Source organism: Leptonotus elevatus, chromosome 7 (genome assembly GCF_054856555.1).
Source record: "Leptonotus elevatus isolate MCC_2025b chromosome 7, RoL_Lele_1.0, whole genome shotgun sequence".
In the NCBI taxonomy this organism is placed as follows: domain Eukaryota; kingdom Metazoa; phylum Chordata; class Actinopteri; order Syngnathiformes; family Syngnathidae; genus Leptonotus; species Leptonotus elevatus.
This window is the reverse complement of record NC_141245.1, coordinates 14,954,043-14,981,282: the sequence shown is the minus strand read 5'-3', so window position 1 is coordinate 14,981,282 and position 27,240 is coordinate 14,954,043. Positions and strand designations below refer to the sequence as shown.

At 39.4% G+C, this 27,240-nt stretch overlaps 4 protein-coding genes across 6 annotated transcripts; 2 read left to right on the top strand and 2 right to left on the bottom strand.

Moving 5' to 3' along the window:
* Window positions 1–671: 671 nt before the first annotated feature.
* On the top strand, window positions 672–3,877 carry blvrb (biliverdin reductase B). Its single transcript, XM_086080511.1, has 5 exons — window positions 672–872; window positions 2,215–2,376; window positions 2,858–2,947; window positions 3,033–3,164; window positions 3,537–3,877. The coding sequence occupies exons 1-5, from the start codon at window positions 788–790 to the stop codon at window positions 3,689–3,691; spliced, it is 624 nt and encodes a 207-aa protein (XP_085936637.1). The 5' UTR covers window positions 672–787; the 3' UTR covers window positions 3,692–3,877.
* Window positions 3,878–4,993: 1,116 nt separating this feature from the next.
* Window positions 4,994–10,057, top strand: LOC147171074 (sushi domain-containing protein 6). 2 transcript variants are annotated; one of them, XM_086080911.1, is made up of 5 exons: window positions 4,994–5,121; window positions 6,437–6,526; window positions 6,650–6,853; window positions 8,995–9,139; window positions 9,206–10,057. In XM_086080911.1, exons 2-5 carry the CDS (start codon window positions 6,445–6,447, stop codon window positions 9,474–9,476), a joined length of 702 nt encoding a protein of 233 aa, XP_085937037.1. In that variant the 5' UTR covers window positions 4,994–5,121; window positions 6,437–6,444; the 3' UTR covers window positions 9,477–10,057. The 2 variants fall into 2 exon arrangements, with proteins under 2 accessions (XP_085937037.1, XP_085937036.1); XM_086080910.1 differs by having other exon boundaries at window positions 9,203–10,057.
* Window positions 10,058–11,149: 1,092 nt separating this feature from the next.
* Window positions 11,150–15,557, bottom strand: LOC147171073 (uncharacterized). Its single transcript, XM_086081502.1, has 9 exons — window positions 15,458–15,557; window positions 14,865–14,955; window positions 14,670–14,793; window positions 14,040–14,188; window positions 13,203–13,345; window positions 12,934–13,126; window positions 12,599–12,732; window positions 12,367–12,529; window positions 11,150–11,276 (listed from the first exon to the last, which is right to left on the bottom strand). The coding sequence occupies exons 1-9, from the start codon at window positions 15,472–15,474 to the stop codon at window positions 11,211–11,213; spliced, it is 1,080 nt and encodes a 359-aa protein (XP_085937628.1). The 5' UTR covers window positions 15,475–15,557; the 3' UTR covers window positions 11,150–11,210.
* Window positions 15,558–16,068: 511 nt separating this feature from the next.
* Window positions 16,069–27,164, bottom strand: hif1al (hypoxia inducible factor 1 subunit alpha, like). Of its 2 annotated transcripts, XM_086081500.1 has the most exons (15): window positions 27,025–27,164; window positions 23,093–23,283; window positions 22,836–22,999; window positions 21,883–21,964; window positions 21,654–21,769; window positions 21,303–21,487; window positions 20,450–20,556; window positions 20,211–20,358; window positions 19,656–19,840; window positions 18,729–18,889; window positions 18,568–18,663; window positions 17,442–17,569; window positions 17,014–17,134; window positions 16,802–16,916; window positions 16,069–16,674 (listed from the first exon to the last, which is right to left on the bottom strand). In XM_086081500.1, the coding sequence occupies exons 1-15, from the start codon at window positions 27,060–27,062 to the stop codon at window positions 16,616–16,618; spliced, it is 1,896 nt and encodes a 631-aa protein (XP_085937626.1). In that variant the 5' UTR covers window positions 27,063–27,164; the 3' UTR covers window positions 16,069–16,615. The 2 variants fall into 2 exon arrangements, with proteins under 2 accessions (XP_085937626.1, XP_085937627.1); XM_086081501.1 differs by having other exon boundaries at window positions 22,836–23,283; window positions 27,025–27,077.
* Between the last annotated feature and the right edge of the window lie 76 nt (window positions 27,165–27,240).

Here is a 27,240-nt window from a genome sequence, read left to right as displayed (position 1 = left end):
ATATAGCATGGGAGAAGATTATTCATATCTTGAAATATTAAATGGAAAACAATTTTCTTTACTTTTTTAAGTAAAAAGAAAAACAGTAAAATCATTGTTATTTGAAGCTGGTTTAAACTATAATATAGAGTGAGAGCATTATTTTGAAATAGAATATAGAACAAAACATTACCACTGTTAAAATAATATCTATACTATACTGAAATTATTTAAAAAATAACAGTATATCACAATAATATTAATTAATGTTATGTCAAAACATGATATAAAGCTATGTAATATAGAATAAGAATATTATCTTAAAATATAACACGGAACAGGAACACAGACACCATCGTAAACTATAATATTGATCACTAATTTTATAGTAATCTGAATAGTATTAAAAAAAACATTTTTAACTTGAAATATAAGAAGCACTAAGACTAACAGTGTAAATATGCAATTTATTTATTTAATAATTAAGGAATATAATTCTCAGGATTCATGCTAATTATACTTGATGAATTTATATGATTATTTAGTATTAGTTAAAAACAAAATGTGTACTGTTACTGTATCTTACAAGTAGTGACGACGGAGGTGAAAATGGATTTTAAAAAATAAAAATAAAAAAAGGCGGGAGGTTGGGGGGGATACTGTATCTTTAAATGAACTTGAGGGGAGGAGCCCAATAGGAGGAAGCGGCACAAGGTGGCTGAACGTAGCCTGACTGACTTTTGACTGTGAGTTTAATGTGACTGTTTTTTGGACTCACTGGACTCTCAGGACGCTCTTATTGCTGACAATGTCCGACTCCGTTAAGAATGTGGTTATTTTTGGGGCGACAGGAATGACCGGCCTGGCCACTTTGCCTCTCGCCGCGGCTGCAGGTAAGACGACAGATGACATCACGCCTCCATGACGTAATATTGTGTTGTTGAAAAAACAAAAAAACTGTACTGTAGTGACTTTTAACGGACCCAAATGACGCTTTAAAATGGTTAAATAATAATGATAACAATAATAATAATAACAATAATGAAAATAAATGTGGAACTTTTATCGTGTTTTTCCCGTGAATATCGCAGATTCATTTGTTAATAATATACAGACGCTGTTAAATGGATTAGAAATATAGTAAATGTTGAATGGGAGGAAAAAAAAGACAACTTTTCCAACAATTTTGGGGTAAATTGTGAGCTTATTCAAAAAGTGGGATTTTGTTTATTTACTATATTGAGCATTTTCAGTGTGGAATTGCGGCAATGTGAAAACAAGTCTGAATATTTCGAATGTGAATGGCTGGAATTGGTTGGGTTATTTAGTGTACTGTATTTAATCACTTTCCTAAAATAATGGCCTAATCCATTTTCTCCGTTTTTTTTTCGTTTTTTTTACCAGAAAACACTAAAAAAATAAAATAACTAAACACAGCTCAAGCTGTTTGAAAGCTTTATAGATAGATAGATAAAGATGACTTATTATATTACAACATTATTTTTTAATTAATGTCACTGGTAGAACTGAATGATTTGTTTAACGAAGGGCACAACAACAAACAAAGGGCATATTTAAGCAGAGTTGGCCAGCATCCTTAAATTATGTTTAAGGCTTTTTGGGGGGGGGGGGGTCAAAATATGACATAGGCCAATATTTTAAGAGGGTGATTTTTTTTTTCCTCATAAAGACAAAAAAAATTAAACATTGTTAGAACATTCATTTGACATATAGATCAATTAATAACAATAACCTGTTGCCTAACTCTAGTCCAAAAAGTGCTGATTCGTGTTAGGTCGGCATGGTGATGATAGATGCTCGTTATCTTGTTTGTACAGGAGGGGCGATGTCTCTCTGACTGTTTGGTCCAATTTGGGTGTGAATGTGGGCGCGCATGCAAGCGTGTGTGTGTGTGTGTGTGTGTGTTTGTGCACGTGTGTAGGTGGGAGAGACAAGGACAAGTTGTCAGGTGCCTCTGCTGGGTGTCAAATCATTGAGAGAAGGTCCTATTCCCCAGAGAAGGATTTAGTCCCGAGAGAAGGTTTTACTCTTGAGGGAATGTTAGATCTGATGCTGCGATACTGCCAAGAAAAAAAAAAAAGCCAAAGAAAAAGCCAAAATGTGGACTGCAGTCCTGATGTATCCTGCCTTTGTATCACAGTGCAGCCAATCACACGAGGGCAACATTACAGTGGTGCTTTTCCGCTCACTTGCTCTCCTTTGTCTATCCTGCAGATTACAATGTAACGGTGTTGGTGCGAGACGCCGCCAGGCTGCCGGCGGACCACAAGGCGTCCAGGGTATTGGTGGGCGACGTGCTCAACAAAGACGATGTGAAGAAAGCCATGGAGGGGCAGGATGCCGTCATCATCATCCTGGGAACCAGGAACGACCTCAGTGAGAACGAAACACAAGCCGAAAAACCTCTCACACTCCCAAAAAGACCTCTCTTACGCACAGATCAAACCCTCTCACACACAAAAACACACTAAATATCACACGGGAAAAAATGCTCACCACACATATCAAAACCCAGACCAAAAACTCTATTAGATAAAAAATACTCTTACTCACATTGAAACATTTTACATGAAACTTTTTCAACAATTTGATAAGTCAAAAATTGTGTGACAAGAAGCTCAAAACTGAAAGCATCTGAAAAATCGCAAATGCTAATTGGCTCTGCCATGCAATAAGTCCCTCCCTTATTGCACTCACGGTAAGTTTTTGGGTGAATGAGAGGTTACCCTGGATTGTTTAGGTACATTATCTTTCCAAAGATGGCCACATTTCATTTAGATTTTTTAGTCAACTGTGTGGTAAATGTTTGCGTAAAAAAAAAGGACAAACAAACTTGTCCGTGTTGTGTTTTTGTGAGGTCCGACCACCGCCATGTCTGAAGGAACCAAAAACATCGTGGAGGCCATGAAGGCTCGCGGGATCCGCAAAGTGGTGGGCTGCATGTCGGGTACGACACTTTACATTTTCATCCGATGCGGACGTTTCTGAATGCTTCCAAATGACCCGTGTTCTACCGTCTCCCGTTGGGCCAGCCTTCCTGCTGTGGGACCGCTCCAAAGTGCCGCCCCGCCTGCTGGCCGTCACCGAGGACCACGACCGGATGTATGATGTCCTCAAGTCGTCCGGCCTGGACTACGTGGCCGTCATGCCGCCTCACATTGGCAGTGAGTGTGGACTGAACAATAACGAACTATAATAATACAGTAAATAAAAATCTAATCGGTCTTGAAATAAATTATATCGAATAATTTCAATATTTCCTAATTAACGTACAATTATTTAATAATATCAGAATTTGATGAATTAATTAAAAATTAATTAGTTCTGTTTCCTCTGTTTATTTACTTTAAGAATTTGATTAATTGTTTTCATTGCACAACAAAAACTTACTTTTTCTGTTTAACTTTTGGATCTGATTAGATTGGATTATATTCATGTCATATTCAATATGAAAGAGATATGAGCATATGGATCGAGCAATCAGTGCAACCCAAAGGAAAAATCCGTGACCTCATTACATGCCTTTTTCCACGCAGACGACCTTCCTCTGACGGAACGCTACTCGGCGACGGAAAACGCGCTGAGGGGCCGAGCGATCTCCAAACACGATCTGGGACACTTCATGGTTAAGTGTCTGGCCACCAACGAGTGGGATGGCAAGACGGTGGGCGTGTGGGGAGACTACCAATAGTTCAAATGACAGTTTTCCCCCCCAAATAAACCCATCAACAAAAGCTATGTTTTTTAAACAATGATGCCAGCCTCTCTTAGAGATATATTAACCTCATATATGCTATCAAAGTCAATATTTAAAGTGCTCAACTTCATGGCAAATGTTCTGTTTTGTGCTTTTCAAATAAATCTAACTTAAAAATTCCATGTGAGATACATTATTTTCATCCTTATCTCGACTAGAGGAGACTGTAACAAGTCTAAATTATGCTAAAAAATATTTAGAGGCGACATACCTTTTCCCCCCCCACACACAATTTAAAAGTTGTCAGGTGTATTAGCAACATGTCTGTGACATGCTTTTGTCAAATTTCTTGTTATCGTGATTTTGGCTCGTTTTACCATTCACCAAGCTACTAAACGACACTTGTCAGTTGATGAAGCGGTGTGGCACTTTGCATGGCCAACTACAAATAAGCCCCATCCCCACATCGTCAAACATGATTATCAGGGGCTAATGTTGGCAACACTGCTAGATAATGATAATCTATGCAAATATTGCAGCTCTGCTTACCTGTAAGCCTTGACATAATCACCTCAAAATGGTTCTTTCGCTTTGGAGTTACGGCCAGCCCAGCTTGATCATATCAAAATCAGTCGGGAGTGGTTATCTTAGCCCCACTGTGACATTTCACAAGCAGTCACTCAACAAACATATTTTTTAAATGGACAAAGAACTAAACGGATTACATGGTTGTTGAATTTCACACTTGATGTTTTGACAGGCACTTCAGAGATCCAACTATTTGTATAGAGTACACAAATAGTCAACATTTTCTGTTAATCAGTTTTGACGCAGTCGTTTGCTGCCCCCTGGTGGCAGACCAATTCCTAATCACTGCCCCCCAATGTATTGTTGATCCCTCCATTCTGGTTTGTAAACTACCTAAATATGGCGGAATTCTTGATGTTTTACTTGATAAAATCTATATTTTAATCACGGGAAAATTACATAATTATTTAAGCATTTGTTTTAATATACTAAACTACTCTGCCTTACAGCCGATCGTGTGTACAGAATTTACTACACTAAAAACTCCTAGCAGTAAAAAAATAAAATAAAAATAAAAATAAAATAAAAAAGTGAGAAAGGCGTTTGTTTTTTAAACGTGGAAAATGTCATCAAGTGGGAGATTCCAGGAAGTCAATTGCGCCCATGTGACTTACTTCTTCCAACCACCGTTCGTTCCGGTGGGGGCGCGGCTGACAAGTCGCCCGCAGCCAATCAAGTCACCTCGCGACTGTTTGCTCACCAGCTGAACGTCTGCGGAGGTGGGGAGAGCGAGAAGCCATGGAACCACGAAGCTGACAAGCTGAGAAGACACTTGTTGTTGCCGAGCAGCGTGCGGCGGTCGTCGGCTTCATTCGTCACCTCTCCGCTGCATCCAGGTAAGACCTTCACAGTTAAATTATTTCACCGTTTATGATTGTCAGCTTCCGACATGTACGACGACATAAACGAGCAGAAAGATGATACATTTCTGATACATATAAGAGATTTTAAATACTTTTGGGGAAAAAACGATAATCGATCACCGATTTGATCGGAAAATTACATTAAAAACAAACAAACAACAGTTATATTTACTCTCGCGTCAACCGCTGCCATTTGCGAAGGATACGGACTGACCCATTTAGCGAAAACCCACGTGTAATTGACCCCAATTGAAATGCATTATAGAAAAAAAAATATTCTCCAAAAAAACCCCTCTGATAAACATTTAATATAACATGTAGAATGTCCCTGTGGGGACATATTACAGGGGATAGGCATGCAGGGCCACCGGCGCTATGCAATACTCCTCCCAAAATTATCTGCTGTGAATGTTTTATATTTTTGCAAATTTTTCCCCGAATCAAAACATTCCTTGGTTGCAGCACAACTTATGGCATCCAACAAGCCTGAAGTGACGAACATGCTGCACGCCCACACGAAACATGGTCACGTGACGCATAGCAAGCTCTCTTGTGTGATGAGTTGACCTCACACAGCTGTCCTATCTGTTGACATGACAACACACACACACACACAAATATATTTACACTATACACAAACACTCACACGTAAAGTACACAAACTACTTTTCAGAAAAAAACTGCTCATTACACACACACAGAATAGGGGGCAGGCTAATTGCTACGGTTCTCTTACTTGCTGCCTCACGACGCAATACGACCATGTCGCATTAGTCGACTTCCCCACGAGGGACATTTTTCTCATCATAGCACTTGCATAAAACTTAGTCACCTACCACTGAATGAATAAACGATCTGTGTACTTGTAGCGTGTACTGCATATGTCTTGATTTGTCTTATTACTATTTTTGCATTGTATTTATACTTAAAATGTTACATCAACCTGCCATGGGACTATCCGATATCTGTAATCTATATGTGTAAATGGTTCATTAATATGCACTATCCACTTAAAATGAATAATATATACTGTAAAAATTTATGTACATACGGGGATACACCACCAATAAGCGTTTACGGAGAAAAACGGGGGTTGGCTCCCCGCGAATGACCGAACCACGAATATTCTACAGTAAATGAAGAAGGAACTTGATGTCATGGTGGTTATATTTTTCATCACATTATTATTATTTTTTTATCTATTGCTAGGCCGAAAAGCAACATGTGGAATTCAAGTTTCAAACATTTGCATAGAAGGCATCTAACAAAATTGACATGTGCTTCACAGGAAGTTGAATGTCTGTGTCAACGTTGTCTCCATGGCCATGTCAACGCATCATCGTGCTCCTCTTGACCTCCTTACCACACCTTTTTGCAGGTAACCACACCCCTAACACAATGGAATAAATTAACACAATTTTGCGATGGCCTCGCAGCAATGCCACTGCTTTGATACTGCCCTTTTTTTTTTTTTTTACCAACGCCACCGCACCCCCTACAGGCCGCCTGAACAACTGCACACACCCCATGGTACCAGAGCATGGGGGCTTCCGCTGTGAGCCGTCCCCCTGTCGCGGTTTCCCCCACAAGAGCTCCGTGCATCTGTTCTGCGAGGACGGCTATCGCACAGCAGCCAAGTCTCCCGTCTCCTGGTGCTATCACGGCATTTGGAGGCCGCCCATTCCCGCCTGCATCCGCATCAGAGGTGAGCGTTCAGGAAGTCTGCCATTATGGTTTAAAGCCGCCATTTCCAGGTGTTTGTCAAAGAGGATTTTGTATGATCGCAATTTGGAAAATTCAGCCCCTGAAGCCAGTTTAACGTATATCGTAAATTGCCCCACTAAAAAAAAAAAGTGTCAAGCAACCATTCCTGAAGAAAAAAAAAAGATACAGGGAGTCTGCCATTTTGGTCATTCAGAGAGAGACTTTGGCCTGATCAAATTTGAAATACAGCCCCGGAAGACAATTTGACTTAGCAACATGAAATTGAGTCGACATGTTGACATGTCGACTGTGTCTCGATCCACAAAACATTTGCAATAAACAATGCTCGAAAGGACACAGGAAGGTTGCCAGTTTCATTCAAAACAGCCATTTTAAACAACAACAAATCTCAAAAAGCCAAGAAAAATAAAAAAAACATGTCGTGTAGCTAGCCATTTCCAAGGGTCCTTCACAGACTAACTCATTCTAGAGGTTTTGTCTGATTGCTACAAAATCTGAACCACGTTCACTAGAAAAAAGGGTGACAGTCAATTCTGAAGAATTTGAGTTTTGGTCATTGCATAAGGTGAAGACTTACCATAAAACTAGCTCCTGAATCTTTAGAAACCGGTTTGACTTTCGACTCACAAAAATATCTCAAGACGGTATGTCGGAAAATACACATGAAATCTGCCATTTTGGTTCAAAGAGTCAATTTTAGGCTCATTTAGAAATTTCCAGTCCGTTATACTACAAGTAATTTTTCATAAAGATTTTGTCTGAAAGCAAAAAATGTTTTAAATCTGCCCCCAAAGCCAGTTTGACTGAGCAACATGAAATTTGGTAGAGATGTCTTGAATAGACTCAAAAAGTCATGTGTGAAATGACACGGGAAGGCAGCCATTTTGGTTAGTATGATTGGTACAAAGTATTCATTTTTGTCTTATTTGGACATTTTTCAAGGATCCTTCACAGACTAACCTGTCCTTGAGTGTTACGATTTCAAACCATGTCTAAATTTGGAAGAATTGAAGTTTTGGGCAAAGCACGGTTTTGAATGAGTTTTTTGTTGTTGTTGTAAATGCCAAATGCAATTGATGAGAGCACATATTAAGCGTATAGACCTAGATCTAAACATGCTGACCTAGTTTCTGTCTATAGTTCTTCCTTTTTGTTTCAGTCCTTCCCGCAAGTAAACGCTGGTTCAGTTTCACTCTCATTGGCCTGGTCGCACGATTCCTCCACCTCTCAACCGAGCCACATACTGAGCATTTTTCGGCATATTATTATAAGAAATAAATGACACTACATTACATTATGCAGAGATTGACATTTTTAACATGTTTTGTAATTGTAAAACCAACCCAGGCCTAAAAATCTAATTTGAAACCCAAACCCAACCTTGAAACCTTCATTTGAAACCACAACTCTGGTTTGAAACCAAAATCCAAAACCCTAACCAACACTTAAAACCCTACTAATCATGAAAGATGCATACTGTATTCAATTTGATCTACCAATTACACTGTGGTTTTGGTGCCATGTCTAGTCTTTGTCTTCTGCCGGTGGTTCTGCAAACAGGAAGTGAGAGATCAGAAAGAGGAAGTGAAAGAAAGCCACCAGAATAAACACGAAGCTGACAGACAGGAAACAAACCGCAAAGACATCAAAAACCTGTCCACACTTTTGCCCCCGGTGTCAGTATGAAACACTAACATAGGCTTGAAACCCTAATTTGAGACCAGAATCTTGTCATTTGAAACTTCAACTTGAGACCCTAACCTTGACTTGAAACCCTAACCTCTAAACCTTTTATTATTATTATTATTATTATTATTAACGCAAGATGCCCTGCAGTGCTGTGGCTAGAACTGAATGGAAGACCTGACTCTGGTTCATAAGGCACCAACAGGCTTGAACCCATCATTTCAAACCCTACTAATTATTTGAAACCCCAACACAGATTTCAAACTACCTTGAGACCGCAACCCCGTCTTCAAACCGTAACCTGAAACCCTCACCTTTGTTTTAAACCCTAACCTGGACTCGAAACCCTAATTTGAAACCAAAACCTGTCCTAAAATCTTAACTCTTGCTTTAGACCTCAACCCTAACTTGAAACCCTACTGCTGGTCTCCACAGGGGGCGCTCGCATCAATGCCGACAACAGGGCGGGCTTTGGCGTGCCCAACGTGGCCACGACAGCTGTGGGCGTATCCATATTCCTGCTCACCACCACCGCTTGCCTGGTGGTCAAGTCCCGCCTCTGCCCCTGTCAGTCACACAGGTGAGGTCGCCACACGTGACACATGATGTTTGTCAGATGACACATTTACGTGACATCTCCCAGCAGGCGTCGGTCCTCGGACCAGCTGGACCTGATGGTCGAGGGACTTCCTGTCTCACTACCGTCTTATGAGGAGGCGGTGTACGGCAGCTGGGGCCAGCCCCTGGCCCCCTCCCGCTCGCCCCCGCCGGGACCCACCCAACTCCTGCTGTGCCGGGAGCCGCCCGGCGACCAATCCATCCCTGACAATCTCCCGCCCCCTTATGAGGAGGTCCAATCACGAACGAGCGACAGCCGACGACTACGCGTTTGTCTGTCGGATGACAAGGACGTTTGAAGGACACGCCGTGAGCTGGTTTTGATTGACGGCTGATAGATGTGACGACTTGGCACTTTTTTTCCTTGTACTGGGTCAGACGCAGCGGGCTGGCGTCCAGACCAAAGCTGATTGGCCAGTTTGCACTTTTGTTGTACTGTATGTGTGAGTGAGTGCAATTAGGCTGTTATAGAAACCTGTGTAGTCATGGCAACCAACCAGGATTTATGATGTTATTTTGAACAATTTATGAGTATTATAATATATAATATAATATATGCATTCATCTGAAGTGCAGCGGAAGCTCTCAGGTCCAACATGAAATGATTATTCAAATAACCCAGACTTGTAACCCTTCATTTTAAATCCTTGTTTTGAAACCATCATTTGTAACACCAAACGAGCCTTGAAATAATTATTTGAAACCCTAACCCTGCCTAGTGACTTGAGAAGTTCCCACTGCATCCACAACCAGAATATTAGAACACATTTATGAGATTATATTTATATGAAGTCGATCAATTTGCACACTGAATGTAACTTGTTTTTGAATGCCATACTGTAATTAATGTTGACATAATTGATAAATACATCTTTACGTACATTTGTTCTGTCATTTCTCAAGTTTCTCTTCTGACGTTTTAGTTTCACTGAGTGAAAACCACGATGACTCATATTCAATTCATCTAGATTAATTCTGAGCAAGCTATTTTTAAAGTAATTCGGTGCCATAACGGAAGCCCCCCCCCCTCCCCCCAAAAAAAGTGCTGACCACTTGAGGTACTGAAAAATGTATTTGTTCTTAAATCTGCCTTATAGTCACAAAGCTCACTTTTGTTAACTTCTATTCACTACTACTGTTATTATTATTAAAGTTGCTTATAGTTCAATTGCGGTTTGTCCAATAAATTAGAATTTGATTTACTGTAAATCAACACTCACACACAAAATACACACAAACACGGCGTGTCTCTCACACTTGCACACACGCTCCAAACACATCACATGCATTCGCTCACGCACAAATACATGAATGATTGAACGTCATTGATGAGTTGTTGTTACTGCACTTTTTTCTTACATAATTTGTGGTTTTGGCTTGGGAAACAGAGGAACCCCCCCACACACCATGAAGTAAATTTGAGTGAAGTTCACCATCGTTAGCAGTAATTGCACAAGTGTGAGCACCATCAGGAGGAAGTGGCCACAATGCAACCTCATTTAAGGTTGTGAATACAATAGAAGAAAATGAGCCTTTGTTAATCCTGCAATTGGTAAATTCCATCCTTTACGGCAGTAAATGCAAAGAAAAAAAAATTGCTTCACTTCTGTATTGAATTGGTGGATTTGGACTCTTATATTATTGAAATGGTTTATGATTTTGCAGCATGTATTCTCAAGGTTGGTTTTCTAGGCTCAAACATTCAAAAACTCCCCTGGTGATGTTTTAATTAACATTCTCAACTTGTCATACAAATGTAAAGTGTTTGTGACTGCACAATACACTCTTGCTTGGTACTTGGAGCAATACGTGTTCTTGAATTTTTTCCTTCAGATTGAAGTCAGAATGCATTAGGATGGTGACATTGCTGTTTGTCTTGTAATGTATTACATCGCCATTTCTGCCCTACAGACATTGATTGTACACACACGCGCACACACACACACACACGTCAAATAACCTATCACATGAGTATGTTTCTTGCCAGTTTTATTTATTCGAGTATCAAACATGAGAACATGATCGGCCAACCATCAAATGAGAGGAGTGCTGCAGAGAAAAGTGACCCAACCGATGAGGCTGTCATTAGGGTTTTGGGACTGAGAGCAAAAAAGAAAAAAGAAAAAAAAATCAGTTCAATGCCAATAATTGCTAATGATAATTGCTATGTATGATTAAGGCACATGATTAATATTTATGCTGTCATTATTTATGCCAATACTTGATGCTAGTGACTGATGCTAATAATTGGCTGACTTTTTTTTCCCTCAGATTTTTTTTATTGACAGTTTTTTTTTTACTGTGTGCATTTATTGCTATCTCTGCTGTGCACTTTGAGATTTTTTTTTTTTAAATAAATGTAAAGTATGTTACAAATAAAATCTATTGTTATTATTATTATTATTATTACATAGACACTTCAGGCACTCTCTCGTGGCCGTTCCACTATCAGGAAGTAAATGGCATAACATGGCTGACAGAATATTTTTCTGTATAAATTGCATATTTGTCCATCTTGTCAATTTGAGTGGATAATGACTTTCTACACGGCTGTTAATAGAATGTTTTTCTGTGGATTCCCCCTTCAGACAGCTGTATTTCTATGTTTAATACTTTTAATAGTTTATCTTATTTTAAATAGGTAAAAAAATTCAATATTTATCATTATCAACTAACATAGTGATAATTTTATATTTGTAAAATATTTACAAATTTCATAGTGTCATGCTTAACAGCTGAAACTTATTTTGCACTTCCTTTTATTAGTAAATTGCCTAAAACTCAAGCTAGTTTAGTCGAGTGCAACTTTTACTTGCAGTATTGTTAATTTGTCACAAATGAATTCTAAATTTAAAGTTGTTTGTTTTTTATTTTGGACTTTAATACTCTTCTGTTATTTCTGACTCTGGTCAGAAATAAACATAAGGTCATTCTTTAAAATGAGCTTTCATTGGCCTAATTGAAATTTCATGTGTCAAAAGTACTGGTGGCATTAGTTACTTGGTATGGATGAGTACAGTACTCTAGTTGACCACTTGTACTGGTATCTGGTCTGAAAAAAAGGAGGTAGCAAACAACCCCGGAATTGATTGTAATGTTTCTAATGCTAATGACTAGTGCTATTGATTGGTGATGATGATTGACGCTATAGTGCTAATAATTGATGCTATTGATGGCAGAGTGTCACACCTGCAGTGCGGTGGTGTCCAGTAGCTGTCCGTCTCTTTCTACATCTCGCAGGCGTACAGCTCCGCCGTTGGGGTATCCTCGCTCTACTTCCAGGTGGCACAAAATCGACGCCGACTTGAGGTACACCAGCACGCGCTGAGCGGGTCGCCAATCGACGGCGAAGCTGAAAAAGGAAGCGGGTGCGCCCGTGTCAGGTCACTGAGGGTGGTGAGTTGTCGCTAATGGAGCCCACCTGGATCTCAGACTCTGGATCTCGGTCAGCAGGTCGGTCTGACCCACGTAGTTCTCCACTACCTCCACCAGGGCGGCGCTGAGCTCGGTGGGACGGCCTGACACGTCTTCCTGCAGCAGGCTCACTGGGCTCGCCTGATAGCATGATAGGAAGTCAGAATCGGACACATATGGATAAAGCAATGCCAAATAACAAAAATGTTTTTGTAATTGCATATGATGCCACAAGATGGCAACCACGCACAACTTTTGTCCAAATGAAGCACCATCAACTCCCTCCAGCATATTTCCTTGGTGTCAAAATGGCACCAAACGATACTCAAGAGTTTTTCGCACCGGATCAATCTGAAGTGTAAAGCGGTCATCCTGGTTCCAGATGACTGACACCTTTAACGGCTCCAGCTCATTGGACGTCAGGTTCACGTTGGTGCAGGGGCGTGGCCTCAGCTCCAAAGACACCTTTGATTGGTTGAAGGACAGCAGGCTGACGTGCGCCACCTCTTGCACGGCCGCCACGTACGACTGAAAGCTGACAACAAACAACACGACGCGTCATTTGACGGGGTCACGTCACCTGACCCGTCATGTGACCCGATGGCACTCACGCCTCTCTGGAACGCTGCCAGGCGGTCACACGTCCGAGCTCCGCATCGAGCTCCGCCCTCAGCCGAGTCAGCTGACCATCGTGCACCTGCAACGCTTTGTGTGCCTCGTTCAAGTTTGCCTGCAAGTCTTCACGCTGCTGCTTCTGAAACACGTATTTGTGTATGCGTGTATTAGGGCTTGTTGATGTAGCTACAAAAAACACTTAACCAATTTTATATATATTTTTTTGTCATTATTTTCTAAATATAATTAACTTCTATTCCTTTATTTAAAAACAGGACTTTATATCAAATTGGCAGTGCAGAAAATGCACAAACATAAATTAAAATTCAGTAACTTGTTTGGTCTATAACATGACAAAAAATACACAAAAATGTTGATCATTGACATTTTCAAAATTTGCTAATATTTTATTGAGATTTAACACAAAGATATTCAGTCGACTTTCATGGAGGACTACAGAAATCTGAGAATATTTACTGTTGGGAGAATGATAATCCAAGGATTTTTAAAATTTTAAATTAAACAAGTCTCTGAGTAACAATTAATCAAATCTCCCCAAAAAAATTTGCTAATGGATTAGTTGTTGATTAATCATTAAACCTCTACGTTATTCAAAGCAAATTTTGCTTTACTTTTTTTGGAAACCAAATATTTGTTTTTCACAGCATCACAACAATTTTTTTATTTACAGAAAATGTAAAAAAGAAGAAGAAAAATATTCACTATAATGTTAGCAGTGCACGTCAACGAGGGCGCTCTTTCAACTACAGAAGCAGTAATAAAAAAATAAAAATAATCAATACCCCTTAATTGTCCACACCCTGTGTGTTTACCTTGGCTTGCAACTGTTGCAGTAGTTGTGTGACTTTGTGTCGTTTATCGATGATGTTTTGTTGCAGCGTGTCGACCAGCTCCTCCGTATTCTGCGCTGTCGTCCTGCTCTCCGCCTTCAACGCCTTCCAGTGGCCTCGAGCTCTGCCCTCTGCGGTCAGGAAAAAGACTAGCTTGATACATGGCAGTCAAAATGAAATAATATTGTGTCTTTCAATTCAGTACGCGCAGGGGGTGTCAATAAGATAGTGAACTGTTTGTCCCTTTTTTTGTGACAGAGTTACAGCAGGCTTCATCTCTGAACGACAAACTGCTTGAAGCAAGCACACTGCGCATCTTATGGGGAGAACTCTTCTCTTCACTTTTTTTCCAAACTGATGTTATACGATAGTGTCCCATTTCTTGACAGCGAGCGAGCGAAAATGTGCTTAGACATACTTTAAAAAGTGTGTTTTAATATGTTTAGGCGTTGTAACTATGTTTAAACATTATTTAAATGTGTTTAACGTGTGTGGGAGGGTTAATATATATATATATATATATATATTTAAATTATATGATCTTTAAATCGCAGATTTGAACACATTTCATTTTGAACATCCCTTACATACACTTTCTGTGAGCACGGTTACCTGACTGTGGCGGACTAGGCTGTGTCAGCAGTTGCTGGGCAGACTGAAGGCTTTCCAGCTCGCACATCATGGAGTCCAGAACAAACAGCTGACGCCACACAACCTTCTGCACACGCCGCCTGTCCTACAGACATGCAAGGAATGATGAAGTGGATGTTTTGGTGACCAAAACCCTCAGAAGAAGAAGATGAAAACCTGGAGGAAGAGGAGTTTCTCTCCTGCAGGGTCCAGCTCCTCCCCCTCAACAGGCCATGCCGGGAGGTTGGGGTCACAGCGCTGCAACACGCTGACAAATACAGGCACACATTCATAATCCAAATGCACTAAGCACAATGTGAAATCAAGAGTTATTCATCCATCAATATAATTTCCCCCCTCTTTCAGATCGCAGATAGGCAGAGGTGATTGCCAGGCAAAATGGCTGGTCACCAGTCAATCAGATGACATGACACATGTAAACAAACCCAGTCTAAAAATGTGACTATAATTTTATTCAGGACTATTTTACGTCTCGCGTCACTTGCTTTGATGTACTTAATTGTTTTTGTTTATGTAGCTGTGCAGTTAGTATAAGCACAAGGCTGCAGACTAGTCGTAAAAATCACTTTGAGGTCAAAGTTCTGAATGAACATTTCTTAACAGGTCCATAATGTGTGCATTTTTTTCATAAGAGCATCTACGTTCTGTTAATTTATGTAGAACATATTCCAACAACAAATAACGAATTCCTCGCGTGTTTAACGCGTAAAAAGAACTGCTAAGGGAATCGCCACGAGAAAGAAACTTACGTTTGAATCGCTGACATTTTTTCTGTCTTGTCCAAAATTAGTTTTCAAATCCCCCGCGCGATACAATCGGTCGCTTCTTGATGACATCACTCATCATCTTCTTCAGACATACCTTTGTTTTAGCTGCATCAGCGCCACCTTGTGTTCTGGTAAAACTGACAAGGAAGAAACGAACGTTCTTCTTCCTGAGGGGGAAAAACTCTTCAGGAAGAAGAACTGGAATGATGCAAGCAAGGCAAAGATAAAATAGGCCAAAATAAGACGCAAATGACTCAAATCCTGCATCGACTCCAGAATTCAAATGGAAGCTATTAAGTAACAAACGGGTTTCCAAAAGCAAATATTTTCGAAAAGCAACGTTGGGAAGCTCCATGTACTGTACTGTATTATGCGATACTGTTATCACTTATTTTATTTTTTATAAATCAATCAATTCTCTGAACCACTTAATTGAACCATAATATGACATCATTGTAATGAACTTTACAGAATTGGCTTTTTCAGCCACAGGTGCACAGTAGGGTTGACTTTTCATATTTTTACTGTATATACCAAAAGGTTATGAATTTTTTCCACAATGTTTTTGATAGTATAAACGCATTAAATATTGCTGCCATTGCTAAAATCTTTTATTTCAATAGACACATTCAAAACAATCTTTCACATCATTGAAAGTAGCATCAACCTTGTTCATAAATTCATAATCAGAAAAACTTTTCTGAAACTACAAAAATAAAAAAAGTAGCACAGTTTATTCCTTCTACTGTAGGTCTAAAAACTAGCTGATGCTAAGCTCACTACTCAATTACTGCATGTTTGTAGCAGATTACACTAGGATAACAAAGCAAAGGTTTAATACAGTACATGTATTTTTAAAATGACCATATAAGGAGTGTTGGATCATCCGTCCAGCATATGCAAGAGAAATAAAAAAATAAATGCCTCCAAAAATGGATTCCACTGAATGCACTTCATAATTGTACACATGATTGGTAATTAAGTATAGAAAAATATGTCACTAAAAGGCCTTTATGAATCAGTGGGCGAGCATGCGCACGTTTTCTGAGCTTAAGATGTGGCTGGTTGGTGTGCAGAAGACAAAAGACTACGATGAAGCCCATGATGAAGATGATGAATAAAGTGACGATGACAGCTTGGTCAGGACATCGGAGACAAGTCAGAGGGCGGATGAGATTTGAAGATATCCAGCATCAGTGCTGCCAAACATAAAAAACATTTTTTTACATTTCATATCACTATAGCATACTTCAATTTATCAATTCCATTTTATGTATTCTACTGTTTCTCCATCCTATTTAAGCCATTTTAGTTGCGCAAACCTACATGTGGTGTCACAGTGTCCCCTAATGCCCCCCAAGATGGGATCCCTGTCAGTAAGAAGATGACTCCGACCCTTGGTGCCGGGCTCCCCTCCTGATTGGCTCTCCTCCAGGCAGCCCTGTGGTTCAAAAAACAGCATCCACATTCAACAACAGCCACATCCTCCACCTCGATTGGTTGCCCGTCGATCACATGATCAGCATCATCTCGCTCACCAGTAGCGCATGGCTGAGCAACAGCTGGTCCTCCAGGGAGGGGGTGTCGCTGTCCTGCTTGTGACGCTTGTCGTCTGCCGCCATCAGCTGGGAAAGAGCGTCCTCATCCGGGTTGTGAGCCCTGAGAGACATCAGCGTGGAGACCACCATGTTTGCTTACAATTACAACTTTATTATCATTGCAAATTTTTTTTTTTGGGGGGGTCATTTAATTATTTTTTAAAAAGGGTGATTTACTGTTTAATATTTACATTGTAAGTTCTAAATAGTTTTTTGTTTTTTTACATCGCAGTCTTAATTATTTATTTTAAACAAATTCTACTTAATTTTCTAAATTACAAATATTAGTTTTGGTAGAGTTTATATTTTTCTCTTAATAATATTACAACTTCTTGCATATTTTTTTTTTGTTCTGCATGCTTCCCTACCGTTTCCTGTTGATGGCAGCGCTCACATCAGTGTAAGCCTCTGGGACGGCGCTGAAGAAGCTGAGCTGGAAGTCGTCGTCCATAGAGATGTACGGAGCCAACATGTCCAGATCCACGCCGTCCATCACCTGACAACGCAACACATCCATTGGACACTTAATTAGGGACACCACGCAATGACAGTCAATGCTGAAATTTGGCCGTTAATACAAAAGCTATGAGCTACTACAAGGGCTTTATTTGCATTTTTTAAATATTGAACAATGTTAGATACAATGAATAAGTAATGTTAAGTTAAAAACTAAATAATGCTATATAGTAATAAAATATTAATGTACTAAATAAAAACTATTCTGGACTACTGGAATGCTATTTACCATTAAAGATACCATCCACCTCTGGAAAAAATAAAGAGACAAATGCAAACCTTCTAGTTGACTAGATTTTGCTATTTATATGTATATAACAGAGTAAAATGATATATATTTTTAAAAGTCTATAAAAGACTAACATTAATTCCCAAAAACGCAAATACAAATATTGTCATTTTGAGCATTTATTTGCCAAAAATGAAAAAGGGTCAAAATACAAGAATAGGACCAGTGTGTTTTTGGTCTCTTAAATTTTCCCCACAACTGTATATATTTATTAATGTATTATATTCTTATGAAACTGTTTTTGATTTGTAATTATTTACAAACATTCAAAATTATCCAGTTTTATTTTTAATAGATTGTATTAATTTTTTTAGATTTTATGAATTTCTGGTATCTTTACATACATTTAAGCATATATTTAAAAACATACAGTATGAAAAAAACATTTTAAATTTATATGTATTTCTTGTAGTTTTTGAATTTTATTTCAAATATTTAATAAACAAAATGCCATGCGAGTTACATATTTTTACATAGTTTTTGTATTTGTTATAAAGTCAAAAATATGTATTCAAAATATTTACAAATAAATAAAATAAATCCCACTTTAAGTATGATACAATTTTACAAGCAGAATAGCAACCATATTGTTGTAATAATACCCTTCAAAAAAATGTTTTCTTTTCCCTAAATCGGATGTCATTGGTTTATGTACCCAGTAAAGTGTCCAGACATACTATTGCACTCACCTGCTGCATGTTATCCTGCGTCTTGTCGCCATCTTCTGGCCAACAGGCAAATAACTTCTCAACCTCGCTGGTGTCCCGCAAGCTGCCATTGTCGCTCTAAAGAAATATATCAAGTCAGCGACGTTTGCGTTCCAGGTTGAGCGAGTGAGCTTCGGATTTACCGGCGCTGGCTCAGGATCTGGCGAGGATGACGACTGCAGGGGAGTGTCGGGGTTGAAGATGGGAAGGAGGAGTTGGCGCAGCTGCGGCGTGCAAAGGTCCCGAGGGTCCTCGGGAATGTCGCTTGGGCTGCGTGGCACGGCAAAGGAAAGCGCCACGATGTCTGCGACATGCAAAACAGGTGTGATTATTATTGCAATTTATATCACGTGCAATGGTACCTTTCCTTACGTTATATCAAATCGATTTTCCCTATTGAAATGAACTGAAATGTCATTAATCCGTTCCATAAGAAAAAAAAGAATATTTTGCTTAACATTTTGGAAAACAACTGCACTGTAAAAATGAGCCACTGAGAACTAGAGTGGGCTAACTCAATTTTTGTCATTTTAAAGTGCAGAAATAACCATAGAATGGGAAGGAATAACTTTCAGATGAACTAATCAAGATTTAGTACCAATGTCTACATAGAGGTGGCAGTCGTTAATGCATCCAGCATATTTCTTGATTTATCAGTGCAAGAATGGCAGTGATTTCATTTACTTTTAACTTCTTCTTTTTAAACAGTTAGTGATTTTTGTAATGCATTTTTTAAAAACATTGTCCGATTATATTATTATTTTTTTTATTATTGTTTACGATCTATTTACTTTTTTCTTTTACACAGCTGGTGAAACAACTTTTTACATTGGAGGTTGAAAACACTTTTTTAAGCATTTATGTTTCTACCTTAAAACAATTGTTTTTACATCTCTGCCGATAAATCTCTTTCAGCTGTTTTGAAATGTAGTATTTGTCAAGCATCTTTTAAATGAATGAAGCCCAGTTTTTTATTATTGTGCTCTTAAGGAGTTGCTGCACCAGATTTCTGGCTATGAAAAAAAAAGACCCAATAAAATTCATGTAAAAAAAAAAAAAAGGTACTCAACCTCCTGTCAGCGGAGCGACAGCAACCATGTCTTCTGGAGTGGGCGGGAGAAGCGTCTCTGCTGTGCTGGTGCTGCTGCTGGGCCTCTCGCCCGCATCAGTGTCCTCCTCGAGTATCTCGCGTTTGAGTCGATGGCCAGCGCGGATCTGCTCAGAGGAGAAAACCATATTCGACTGCTCCACGGCACTGGAAAGAAAAAAATAGAGTGACTGTTATTTATTTATTGATCCGTTATTTTGTGCTATTGGCGTAGGATAGGGACCGAGCCCTGCCAAGAATAGCAAAAAAACAACAACAACAAGCTGAATGTTTATAACTATATTGAGATTTAAACCCGTAAATATACCAACAAGCTATTATCTGAAAACATTTTCATTTCAAATTCATTTTTGTTAAGCAACTAAAACAACAACATACACCATAAGCATCTAGTATTGAATGACTATGTTACCTAAAGACATTGAATTCACATTAAACACAATTGAGGTTAGCATGGCGTGGTCCTCGACACCCGATAGTTTGGAAAATGAATTTCCCACCCTGGTCATTAGCGTACCTGAGCACAAAGTTGAGGCAGACCACAGCCTCGGCATGTGACGTTTTGTTGTTGTAGAGGACGGTGGCTTGCGTCTCGGCCCACACGAAGCCGCCGCCGCTCGCCAAGAAGCGGTAGGGGCTGGTGCTCACCTGCCCTTTGGCCAACACTGCAAAAAGAAGATAAAGTAAATCCAAGTGACATTAACATTGATCCCCCCCCCCTCTCTGCCCTGGGATGATATCATCACTAGAACTTACACGTGTGCAGGCTCTTGTTGACATGAACCGAGTCCAGGGCGTGATGAAACTCGAACGCCGAGCGGCCGATAAGATCGTCCGCCTCGTAGCCCACCAGTTCGCCCAACCTGGAAAAAAAATGAACAGGAAATGACATTTGTGTGTTTTATGTGCTTCATAACAGGATAAATGTACGCTTACAAAGTAATTTGAACTACAACATAAAAAAATTGTTGTGATAATAATAATTTGATTTCCAAATATATTCAGGTTATTTCTTCTTTTTTTTTTAATAAAAATAAAAACTAGATGACTTTTTTTATTTTATTTACAGGTCACTTAATTGAACTCATTTACCCTTTATCTTCATTTTTAAGAGACTCATTAACTATCAAAAACAACACAAATTGTTATTTTTCTTTTCTTTTTACATTTTATTGGTTATATTTTTATTTTTATTTTATTTTTTACATATCAGGACGACATGATGGCTGTTTTTACATGATCGTTTTTGACTGCAAGAGATTTTTTTAACATACTTAATGAAGTGAGTACTTTTATGAATCTTTAAAAAAAATATTTAGATGATGGTGCCGATTACTTCTGGTAATTTTTTTTCTACATGATTTTTGAGTGTTTTGGGGATTATAGTTTGTGGTGTATATATATTTTTAGACCATTAAAGTTAGAAACAGCTCCGTCTGCTGGATCTGTTGGGTCACTGCCCCACTCAGCATTGATTTTTTGAGTTTTTTAAACTACCAAAAGGCAAAACAAATATAACTTAAAATGAAAATAAAAATAAACTTTCAAAGTGTGCTTGGCGGATATTAGTCTCTATCTGGATGTGTGAGAGAGGCGCCTTGGTGTTCACCTGCCCTCGCAGTGAGTGAAGCGCATGTCCATGCTGTGGCGGGTGAGGAAGGTGTGAGTGTCCAGGGGGAAGTCCACGCTGGACGGGTGGGGGACGGGCTCGCACAGCAACGTCATCACAGTGTCCACAGGGGGCGCTGCAGACGAGTCGCCCAGTGCACGCATGTGACCCGTGCAGTGGCATACCTGACAGAAAAAACAAAACAATTGAAGGCTTTTTAAAGCCTAACTTTTTTTTACTTTTTCAGTTAAAATGAAGCTTTCTACAAAACATTTAGACAAGCCAAATCTGTTAAAATGCACCAATTACAAAAAGTACACATAAGAAATACATGCTTGCGTGTTCATGTACCTTCCAGTTGGCAGACTTGATGTTAACATTGCGCCCCCTGCTGGTCAAAGTGCTCTTCATTCGCAGGAAAAAGTTCATCTGGCTCAAATGACCCCCATTCAGTTTTTTACCGCATCCTAATAACAAAGAAAAGGCAATGTTTGGCTTAAAAACACTGCATGTGAACTCATCCTCATCTTCATAATGATGACATCATGAATATTTTTCTATATAATTGGGTTTAACGAACCTGTGTGCAGTAGGAGGTCCCTGAGCTCCTCCTGGTCGCACGGATGAACAAAGTCAAATATGCTCTGACCCAAAAGTTCCAACTGTAGAGCGCACACACACACACACAAATATAATCACATTTTTATACACACAAAATCATAGAGAAAGGACAAGAGAAGAAAAACAAGAGGAGGCGAATGGCAAGAGAGAGCAGTGAAAAGGAGGAGGAGGAACGAAGAAAGGGGAGGAGCGGTAAAAGAATACTGTTTAATACTAATGTTTCATTTTTGACAGCGAGGTCACGTGGATGGTACAACCCAACCCTACGTCCCTTCGTAAAGGTTCCAGACTCCAGTGGGAGAGCACTTGCTCCAAAAAAGCCCCCCAAGCAAAAATACTTACTGCATACTGGGTGAACTTTGACCCCCTAAACCCCTCCTCCACATCGCTCTTTGACCTCACCAAGCAGAAGCAGACAAAAACAGACCAGGGTAGCTTCTTAGTCAACATAAAAGCTACACGTCCACGTGATGTGCCCCAAAGCTGTAATTTGAACCGCTTCCAAACATGTGACCAGCTGTTAACTTATTTGTTGAACTTTGAGGTACACTTTATGCAGCAGTATTGTGCATTTTGTCAAGTAAATAAATAACTAAAAACTACTATATTTCTGTAGATTAGATATATTACTTTGACAAAAATTTTTTATAATATGTGTATGCTAATCTAATGTGTGTTTTGTGTGTTTTTGTTATTTTTAATATCAAAATATTCTGTAAGCTATATTTCTGTACTATTACTTATTTTCTAATATCTTCCGTCTCCCATTTATGCATTTATCGGACTATATTTGTATGTGTGTGTTGTAATATTTTGTTGTTGTCATTTTTGCTTCCCAATTCCATCCCCCAATATTTGTGCTTTTTTTTTTTTTTTAACCGTATGTTTTCGTGATATATGGAAAATTGTTACCTGCGGGATGCCGATTTGCTTGCTGACGTTGTCTGTCAGATAGATGATGTCTCCTTCGGCCGTAATCACCACGATAAAGCCAGATAGCGCTTGAGCGTACAAGACATCCGCCGGGTCCTCATCATCCTTATCCTCATCCTCAGATGCCCTTGGATTCTCCGCTCCTTCAAAAAAAAAGAAAAAAAAAGAAAAGAAAGAATTACAGTCCAAGCAGCCATTTTGGTTGGAAGCGGCCATTTTGGAGGGAATCTTCCTACCGGGATGGAGGACGCGGTGCATACGCAAGAAGCTGAGGGCGACCCTCATGATGGCCGCCTTGTCCAGGTGTGTGGAGAGACGTCTGGGTAGGGGTAGGGTTCGAGCCAGGTCGTAGAATAATTCTGTCTCCTTACCCCGCCTGCAGCGAGCCGCGTTGCGAGAACGCAACTTCCTCTGCTCAGAGTTGCCCCTGAACCAGGAAGAACAAGGACACCATAGTCAGTTCAAAATAATACCCCACCCCCCACCCCTTTATTCCTTCAAAATCGAACTTACCTATACAAACTAAACTATATTTCAAAATATGTCACAATAAAACTACACTAGTATTATAGTATGCAAACTATTTTTCAAAATGCAACGTACCAGATCAGATGCCTTTCAAACCAAAAGTCAATTGGATGTAGCCTTTCAAAATAAAACATCTATTTCGCTTAAACCAATTGTCGTTTTTCAAAATAAAACATGCTCCTATGCAAACGCCTACTTCAAATTATAACATCTTCATCGATGGTTGTAGGCCTTCAAAACACCTCAGTATGTATAAACACAATCCAATGTAGTGTTCCAAAAATAAAACAACTGCAATCATACCATTATTCTGATGCAACCCTTCAAAATAAAACTTTCATATTGTTGATATGACGTCACCCTTCAACAAGACATGTTCTGATCCCATTCAAAATAATACTTCCGCATTCCATCATCGGGCTGCCTTTAAAAATATTTTATTTATTATATTAATTATATTCTTTAATATTTATTGTTTCCCCCCACCATGTACCCCTGCTTCCCTTTAGTAAATGTTTATCAGTTAATTTGTTTTTTTTAAATATTTTTTTGGGGAAAACATTTTATTCAGTGGGCATCAATTAAACAGAGTTATTCGCTATTCGCGGGCCAACCCGGTCCTTATAAAACCTCTACATCATGTTTTTGAGATATTGTTGCCTTTCAAAATACTAGTACACATCTATCCATCCAATGCAACTTTTCAAAATAAAACAAACTCTAGCTCAGTCAACCTTTGCTACCCTGGGACCCATCTGTCACGCAGTCCGTGAACCATTTTTTATTTAAGTTAAGAACAGTGAAGAAAATGTGATACATAACTACATATTGCTTATGTTCAAAGTGCCTCTCAGAACACCATATTAAGAAAATGGGGACGAACAGGGTAACTAAATGTAAAAATAAATTTGGTCAAATTAAATATCAAAAGTGCAAAAATACGGCCACAGAATTTCATTTATATTTTGCCGCTGAGCTCTTCTTTGTAAGCAAAGGCCCTTACCCAAAGTAATAAAAGATCTCATGTGCATACCTGTCAAAATAATTGTATTTTTCAAATAAAGCAAAGTACAGGAAAAACTCATTGTTGATATTGGGGCTTCACTTTCCACGCTTTCAGCAGCGATGTGACCCAAATTTGAACGCCCCGTAGTCCATCACGGATCTCCACTAACATATTAGTAGTAAATTCATCATTATTACTTGACAAAGTGTGTGTGTGTGGGGGGGGGGGGGGGGTCACTAAGCACTACACTGAGCATGCCTTTTTGTTCTGCATGGCCACGTATTCTTATGCTAATGCACAAAGTAGTTTATTGCACACCATTCGTAGCCTTGAAACTTTGTATGTTGGTCATAAACTGGGGAGTGTCTGTGATTTTCACCACCTGTCTGTGACCCACCCCTCATGGGTCCTCAACCCATTTTGGGGTCCTGACCCACCAGTTGAGAATCGCTGCTCCATCCGATGCAGCCTTCCAAAATAAACAGTCTACCCTGCATACCATTGGTGCATCATTTTCCCTTTAAAAGTGCAGGAATGTTAAAAATGTCCATTGGGAATGCCGTGGGACCACTTTAAGAACAAGACCCCGAGTCCTAACCCTTCTTCCTCCTCTTCTACATGAACAACCCTTCTGCTGCGCAAACACTTTGCCAAAAACGGAAAAGTCCAAAAGAGGAGCAAACGTTTCTAAAATGGCTTCTCAAACTGTTGGATACTGGCCATTTGACCCACTCCTCCTTTTCTTGTCTTTCCCCCGCAAACCAGAGAACACAGACAGGACAACAACACACATTGTGCAATAAGCTGATTAAACTGCAGTATTGCTTTGCAGTCGTGCAGGAACACTCAGTCCTTGTGATACTTGGCTCATGTGTGTGTGTGGGTGTGTGTGTGTGTGTGTAGAGCCAAAAAGTGACAGCAGGCACTACTCTTGTTATGTCTTGTGAATGGTAGATGGGAAACACCCACGCGCGCACGCACACACGTTTTCAGGAAAGGAGATGAGGCAGAGAATAAACTCTGAATTGCAAATTAAACTTTTGCCCCGCTTGGATTAGAACATGCTGTTCATCAAAACAGGAAGTGTGCGTGCGCGCGCACGCGCGCGTGCTTTGTCCTCTAACACACACAAATGCACGTGTTTGTTTTGCTTTGGATTAGATCTCAACAGCAATTGTAATTTAACCCGCGCAACCTTTGTGTGTTTACAGTAGTCAACTGTTAGGATTTATAGTTGTCTTATTTGAACCTGGGCAAATGTTGTGGGATATAAAAGTAGTCCCAATGTAACAGGTCGGTGATAAAGTAGTCCCTGCTCATTTTTTAGGGATTTGCAGTAGTCTTTTTTTTTTTAATCTGCACATTTTTTAGGTGTTTTAGGCAGTCCCTACTCGACTTTCAGGGATTTAGCGTAGAATGGGTGCCTCTACTCGGTGTGTGTGTGCCTTGGTCATCATAAAGACACAAATGGAAAACAATTTCACAACTAAGGGACTGAGTAAAATGCAGTAATACTAGTTTTACTTTTTTCGTCCCCCCAAAAAAGGAAAGAATACGTGCCTGTAACATCTGTCTACATGTGTTTCTGGACCGTTTGTGTTCATGGTCTATTGCTTAAAGTGTTATAACACTGCCACATTAATGGTTTTCGTAAACCCATTTATGGTAGTTTGCCATCTGTGTGTTAGCATTTAGCAAGCAGCCATACAAAGTGTTGCAGATGTTTCAATAAAAAAAAAAGTGTAATTTTCTTTTGTTTTATGTTTTGTTTGACAGTAAACTTCTACTTTAAGTCACAAAAAACAGCTGAAAGCCTATTTTTAAATAAATAAATTTAAAAAAATGTGCCAAACTGTTGCTTGTTCTGAAATTAGTTGTGCTCACTACCACCATCTAGTGCTTGTATTTTTTTTTTTTTTAATCCTCAAAAGTCAAAGCAAAAATAATTGGCTGAGCCACGGCTAATGTCTTTAAAAAAAAAACTTTACTCATATGTCAAGGTACTAGCACCGTAGTTTTACTCTGCAAAATTGTCATTGAATTTATGGCAGCCCTCCGGTGTTTATGATAATCATATTTGAACCTGTGCAATTTTTGCCGCCATTACGGTAGGCTTATTTTACCCTGCACAACTTTTGGGGGTTATACAGTCTTCTTCTGTTTTTAAAATAACATTCTCAACTCAAAAAAAAATCCACACTAACCAAATTTCCCAAATTAAACCTCACGTCATTTTCACAACAAAATTCAAAAAATGAAGCGATAGCTTGCATACTTACCTCCGGCTTTCACATTTCTTGCCCGATTCAAACAAGTCTCACTCTGCATTTCACCAAATCCAATTACACGGTGATTTTAACAACCATTTTGTTACATTTGGGTACAAAGCGATGCATTAAAAGCGTCCAAGCAGCCAATTGGGGCAACTTTTTGCAGACAACGACCACGAATGGCAGGGATCATCACAAATGATCACAACAATAACCACATATTCGCAGAAACCAGTGATCCATCATCGACGAATGTGATGAGAAGTCACCGTCGGGCTGCCTTCACTTGACTCGTGCTTCTCAAAAGTTTCCACACGACAGGAAAAAAACCAACAACAACAACACGACAAATGTCAAATCTTACCGTCTAACGGTCACATTAGCTTCGTCTCCGTCGTCCATGTTTTCGTTCGCTGGTACAGAGAGATGTGTCCCGTGTCTTTTGGCGTGTTTTTGTCAGGTATGTTCATAAAAAAAACACACCACTCAAGTGTCAAGTCTCCGAGAAAAATACTGTTTCCGGTTGTACTTTTTCAGCATTAAAGTTAACAGGGGCTCGTTTTACAGGTTTTCCCGACAG

What these genes read in the sequence shown, in the direction of transcription:
- LOC147171073 (XM_086081502.1), bottom strand. An exon ending in TGGCAGCGTTCCAGAGAGGC is followed by an intron (nt 13,127 to 13,202) that starts GTGAGTGCCATC and finishes GTTTGTTGTCAG; the next exon opens with CTTTCAGTCGTACGTGGCGG. An exon ending in TTACACTTCAGATTGATCCG is followed by an intron (nt 12,733 to 12,933) that starts GTGCGAAAAACT and finishes TCATGCTATCAG; the next exon opens with GCGAGCCCAGTGAGCCTGCT.
- hif1al (XM_086081501.1), bottom strand. Translation starts at nt 27,062, where the DNA reads ATGGACGACGGAGACGAAGCTAATGTGACCGTTAGACG. An exon ending in AGCAAATCGGCATCCCGCAG is followed by an intron (nt 21,965 to 22,835) that starts GTAACAATTTTC and finishes TGCGCTCTACAG; the next exon opens with TTGGAACTTTTGGGTCAGAG. An exon ending in TGCTCAGCCATGCGCTACTG is followed by an intron (nt 16,917 to 17,013) that starts GTGAGCGAGATG and finishes TTTGAACCACAG; the next exon opens with GGCTGCCTGGAGGAGAGCCA.
- blvrb (XM_086080511.1), top strand. Translation starts at nt 788, where the DNA reads ATGTCCGACTCCGTTAAGAATGTGGTTATTTTTGGGGCGACAGGAATG. An exon ending in GGGAACCAGGAACGACCTCA is followed by an intron (nt 2,377 to 2,857) that starts GTGAGAACGAAA and finishes TGTTTTTGTGAG; the next exon opens with GTCCGACCACCGCCATGTCT. An exon ending in AGTGGTGGGCTGCATGTCGG is followed by an intron (nt 2,948 to 3,032) that starts GTACGACACTTT and finishes CCGTTGGGCCAG; the next exon opens with CCTTCCTGCTGTGGGACCGC.
- LOC147171074 (XM_086080910.1), top strand. Translation starts at nt 6,445, where the DNA reads ATGTCTGTGTCAACGTTGTCTCCATGGCCATGTCAACGCATCATCGTG. An exon ending in CTTACCACACCTTTTTGCAG is followed by an intron (nt 6,527 to 6,649) that starts GTAACCACACCC and finishes CACCCCCTACAG; the next exon opens with GCCGCCTGAACAACTGCACA. An exon ending in CGCCTGCATCCGCATCAGAG is followed by an intron (nt 6,854 to 8,994) that starts GTGAGCGTTCAG and finishes TGGTCTCCACAG; the next exon opens with GGGGCGCTCGCATCAATGCC.